The 5,948-nt window shown below is 46.0% G+C and overlaps 1 protein-coding gene across 1 annotated transcript in view; it reads right to left on the bottom strand.

Moving 5' to 3' along the window:
* Positions 1–5,948, bottom strand: part of ANOS1 (anosmin 1) — a 119,423-nt gene that overhangs the window by 40,037 nt on the left and 73,438 nt on the right. Inside the window, exon 4 of the mRNA XM_025050986.1 lies at positions 938–1,160. Within this exon, the coding sequence (XP_024906754.1) occupies positions 938–1,160 (223 nt within the window). The remainder of the gene's footprint in view (positions 1–937; positions 1,161–5,948) is intronic.

Below are 5,948 nucleotides of genomic sequence, written 5' to 3'. Positions count from 1 at the left end.
CAGGCACGTGGCTTCTAGGGGCTGTGAAGCGCTATGAGGCTGAGAATAGACTTATAAACATCGTTAGCCAGCACGTAATCCAAAATCAGCATTGCCGGGCAATACCGTTTTATGCATAATTTAAAAAAAAAAAAAGAAAGCCACCTACATTTCGAAATTATACGCTTGCTGTGTCAGTGAACGTGAGACAGACAGAGACAGAGAGAAAACCCGACTCGAGGCTCCAGACTGATTCTCTTCATGTTCCTCTGCCAATCAGACCCCCCAAAAGAGGCGCAAAATGGCATGTCTCGCGGCGTATACTTCGACAGCATCCAAACGACCTAATCCAACAGCAGCAGTTCAGAAGGAAAGACCTGAGTGACGCGGACAGAAGGAAGTGAGTGACGCTCAGCCTACAGGACACAGGTGCTCTAGAAACCGCAGTGAATGTCAAGCGTCACACCTGCTTCATTGTTCACTAACTGGAACTGCTCCCTGGGAAACAGGGCACTCCCCACATCTAGGACCTCAAGATAAGAATCAAAACATTGAAACCCCACAAGACCAGGACGCCTGTCTTCTTGGATTACGCCATCGCCGTCATCGTAAAAACACAACACGAGGGCGTTAGTTCTGCGTTTTTCAAGCGGGCCCCACCCCCACCCTACGTCCCAGAGATTTAAATCGGTTTATGCCACCGCACCCAGGGGAGCTTAATCTGATTCAATCTTAACTGGACGAAAAAATAAAACACAAAAAGACGTCCCCGATTTGGTGCTGTGCTTCCTGCACGTGACATTTAAGGACAATTAACAGGAAGAACGTCCTCCGATTTCTACGGTCCCTGACTATTTTAAGATGTGTGCAGGTGGCGCCAAGTCAGTTTTGTCTGTGTTTTGTCTCTTCTTGCAGCGGCGACATCTTGGACTGCCACCCTTGCCCGGCTGGCTCTTACCTTTGTACAGCGTCTTGGGCACCTGGCACGTGTGTCCACAGCCATTGGAACAGCACTTCTTAACGCCCGAACACTCGCTGTCCACGTCACAGCTCTCCACGCAGGCGGCGGCGAATCCGCTGGCTCTCTCGGGGGCCGGGCAGTCCCCCTGCCTCACGGACAGGACGTACTTGAGGAATTCACAGCTGGTCAGGCATTCGGAGTTCTTCCTGGGGAACAGAGGCTGCGAGAGAGAACGGGGAACCCCCTCCGTTAAAGACATCGCAACGCAAGGTCGAGATTCTTCTTCCGTCGAAACTTCCCTGGAAAGTTTACGAAATAAATGTGTTTGCTCGCTTTCCCCCTGAGGAAGTCATATTTCCTGCCGATTTCCTAAAGGATTAGCAGCCACCAGTAACCATTTTGTCTGGCCTGCGACAGATACGTGTCGATTATACGCACGCGTGCACAGATTACATTCTGACTGCAAAGCAGTCGTCACATGACTGATTATTACTATTTATAAAACACATTAGGTACCATCTGAGGGGCCAATTTGGAGAAATGCATACACATATCCAATTTCCTTTTCTAATGAGTGATTTTTTCCCACGTACTGTAAACAATAATCAGAACACGTTAGCCGCGGGCTAATGAAAACGTAATCATTCTGAGAGGCAGCACATTTTAATCACAAAGTGGTCTAAGCTACAATTAACTGAACGTATTTTAATCGCATCCAGCTCGTAGAATGACTGGGCATGGGGCATCTCTTCTCAGTACGGAACTGTCAGTTGGTCGTGAACGCGAATCATCTTTGAAAGTCAAGGCACGCAGGTATCATCGGGACACAGGTTCTGAGCAGCAGCTAGCTGAGGACATTTTAGTGGAGCCAGAATCAGTCACACATGATCAAGGACAGGTATTCCTGGATGTGTTCGAGGGACGTGTTATTGAAAAAGCGTGAGCAATGGAAAGCATTATGTATCAAAGGCAATGTGGTTCAGGAGGGCGTCTGGTCACCGCTCGGCCACGAGCTGCCATCGGAGGTATAAGGGTGTTTTCTGCCACTGACGTGGGAGCCGCCGAGGCTCCTGACAGCAGCCACAGTCAGGGCAACGTCACAGCTGCCTTCGTCCTCCTCTGCCTCAGGAAGGTGTCCGAAGAAGACAAGAACGTGACCTGCACCCCAAATATCCTTTGCCTGTTGAAGGTAGCGGTCGAGATGGGTACCCTAACCCTCATGGTGTACCTCTAAAACCCTTTCCCCTGCGACGCACCTGTCCAGCCAGGTACAGTCCCCAGTTCTAGTTTCCTCCTCTCTAAGGGCAGCTGGTCGCTACGACAGATCAGCCTGCCCAAGACCAGGGTCTGAGACTGGTGTCCACAAGCGGGTCCTACGAACACCTGTCGCGGTTTCTTAATGTTGGGAGTAAGCGGGACGAGGAGGGCACGTTGTCTTTACCACCCGATGTCAAGTCGAGTCGGGGATATAATAAATGTGGTCGCTTGGCGAATGGTGAATCGAAACCAACGGAGAGAATATGAGCCTCGTGTGGCAATGCCAGCAGGATGCCCGCGGCTCCGTTCTGGCCATTAACCATGGTTCATTCCTGGCGACTCCTGGGGAACACCTGGTACCACCTCCTACACGTTGCGTGACACCTGGGCAATACCTGGCTACACCTGGTAAGGTAAGAGCTGCCCATGTGCTGCCTGCTACTTCTCAGCGATGACTGCATAGGGCTCTCCACCACCTGGTGACAGCTGCCGACACCTGCCAGCACCTGTCCTGGCCTCCAAAGCGTGCCAGACTGACCGTCGATCGCCGTACGAGTGCAGATGGCAAATGCCATGCGCCTTTTCCAGCGGCTTTCGAAAAATCTACGTAAGAGCCGGGGATGTTGGTCATTCCGCGAGCACGTGGTCAGCAGCTGCGTCCTCCAGTCGCCACGAGAGGCCTGCTGACACTGGAAGTTCAATGTGTGTCAAGGCTTCAGGACTCCAGGACACTGAAATCCCAGCGGAAGATCTCACGCTCTTCGATGAATTAACAAAAGGGGGAAAAAATAGACACGCCAGCTCGAAACAGCATATAGTTCCAAGGTATGAATTAGATTTGTGGGTGTCAAAAGAACGGAGGGTTAACAATCATGTAGAACACTTGAAAAGAGCATGAACAGACTGGATTAAAACAGTGTCTCGACTTAAGGATTCTCCACGTAAATTGCGGAAAAAGGCCACGGTTTCAATATTGAATTATCATCAATTTGCGGCGAGTTACTCAAAAAAAAAAAAAAAAAAAACGAACTTTTGTAAACATTGAAAGCATCATCCGTTCTCAAGGCTTCTCTCTGTCATTCGATTTCACAGTTCGTTTTCCCGTTGGCGGCTAGATGTGTGTTTCATTCGATGGGCTTTTGAAGCTGTAAATTCCATTCGAAATCTCCGTGAGGAATCCGGGACGTCTGCTCAGGCTTCTTCCTGCCAGCTTTCCTCTTCCAGAGAAACGGATACATTATGTGCATTGCAGGAAAAGGCTCGGTTACCAGAATCATTGGCTAAGATTCCCCTGTAAATTATTTTATTACATCTGGCAAGTGTCTACAGCTTGCCGACCTGGAGATCGCGGCTATTTGGTTTGTACGGCGGTGGATGACCGAATCAACTCGGTTCAGGCCTCTTCCCTGGACACAGGCTCTGACTCGGGAATGGGCGAACAGAGCTTGGAGCTCTATGCACGTGGCCCTCCTCGTACACCTGTGTGCCAAGCCTCACTCCCTTGGACTGAAGGACACAGAAGAAGAGAAAGAACATCTTCATCTTCATTACTTACTAAGCAAATGAGACAGAATTAAAAATAAATAAAAACCAGAGCATACACGGATCGGCAATGTCTGTGCCCAGTGAGCTCGTTAAGGAAGAAGAACCACCATTATCATGATGATTTCGACCTTCCCGCTGACGTGAGGGTTGTTCCGTATATTTATGCCATGTTTTCTCTTCTTGGTATGGATTCAAAAATGTGATGGGGGGGATCATTATTTTGAGGATCACGGAGACAAACATGGAAACAGAACAAGTTCATCTTTGCACTGGAGTTTGCTAAATTGGTACATGAGCTGGAAAAAGGTACCAAAAAAAAGTTATGCACATTACAGGAAATAAGGTACATTACAAAGAAGTGCGTTATTCTAACAAGAATACGGTAAGGCCCGAAGACAGGAAGTTGAGTCGGCTTCTTCTACGTGTGACCACCCACACGTCTTCAACACGCTTTTGCCAGCTTAAGCACGAAAATCTGCAGAGAGGGAATAGTGCCATGTTGGACTTTATAAGGGAAAAAACAATCCAAGTTTTTTAACTTAAATAAAAAGCATGTTATGGACGTGGATTTGGTACAAAGGTCTTACGGCAGAGTTCTCTGAAACTGTTCTATTATGTACACATACTCAAGGCAAAGTTGGATGCCTGCTAACCGTTATCTTGGGTCAGGTTGAAGAAATATGAACGGTCTCGATATAATTGGAGAACATACAGTACCTGCACACAAGGTCTGTCAGAATGCCTTTAATCAAAGCTTACTGAGGATTGACCAGCTGAATGGAATAAGGCCGAAAATGCATACAGGTCAGTGAATATTAATAGTCTAGACATAAAGAAAATGGGTAAATCGATACCCGAATAGCCAGTTGGAAATTCTGTGAACAAAATGTCATTTGGGTGTCAGAAAAGAAACTCGTGACCACGAAGCGTATACTATTCCTTGTGATGTTACAAGTTAGTTACCAGGTAGTTACTCGTAAGCTTGTCAAGAGGCAGGCGACGTTTTAGGAAAGGTGCAAACTCTCCAGGTCATCATCGTGAGTATAACGCCCTTCGACGTCACGGGAAATAGAAACCCTCGTGCCCACACAGACAGAAGTGCGAAATGTTCAATTTCTTGTTTATACAAGTATATCCAATCTATGAAGGCAAATTATTAACTGTAAAATTAATGTGGCTACAATTTCTTTGTGAAGCGATTTATGTGAATAATTCCACAAATACACCCGTGGCGACCTTCTGCCAGGTCACTGGCTCCAGTTTAAAATTTGGAAAAGTGATGGTTCTTATTAATCTGGGTTCATTGTTTGTATGTTTTTTCTGCCTTCACCATATGCAACACTGAGAACGGAACGCTCCTCGGAGATCGTGCATTTTTCTGGAGTAGTCGGCATCTAATGGATGTCAGCATGCATCCCACGTGGGGCCAGACAAACAAAGGAGGGTAAGAAGATGCCCTTGGCTGCAGTGGATTAAGTGAAAAATCCATCACATTTTCATTAATATTATCTATAAATCTCTCTTATAGCTCATCTCTTAGCTAAAATACTAAAATGTGTTTTTTAGTACCTTACCTGGGACATATGCTACGCTCGACTTACCTGTGGCAATTGAAGAAAATAAACTAAAATAGTAACAATAGTAAGTAACCATTCTTGGTTGCTTTTTAAAAAAGATTTCATTGTCTTTATTTTGTTTGGTATAAAAAGAGAGAGAATTTTGTTTTTGCAATAAAATAATTTTATAGAAATCGTGGAATGATGAACATAAAAACATCAAATTCAGTAAATTACTTTAACGTGTTAGAAATCAGATAAATATGAAGCCTCGGATAGACAGAACACTGCATTTGGTATTTAGTTTGATTTGACAGAATTGTACCATGGGCAAAATCTCAAACACAGCACCCTTTGCAAACAGCTAGGGCCTGGATGGGTTCTCTGTCTACTACAATCAACATATACAAAGTACAATTTCCAATATAGAATCCCCTGAAATTAGGTGTCTACCACCATCACCATCATCATAGTCACCATCATCACCATCATCATCGCCACCATCATCTTCATCATCATCATCACCACCATCATCACCATCACCATCATCACCATCACCACCATAATCACCATCATCACCATCACCATCATCACCATCACCATCATCACCATCATCATCACCACCATCATCACCATCATCATCACCATCA

Source organism: Pteropus alecto, unplaced genomic scaffold (assembly GCF_000325575.1).
Source record: "Pteropus alecto unplaced genomic scaffold, ASM32557v1 scaffold18, whole genome shotgun sequence".
NCBI lineage: Eukaryota > Metazoa > Chordata > Mammalia > Chiroptera > Pteropodidae > Pteropus > Pteropus alecto.
This window is presented reverse-complemented; position numbering and strand designations above follow the sequence as displayed.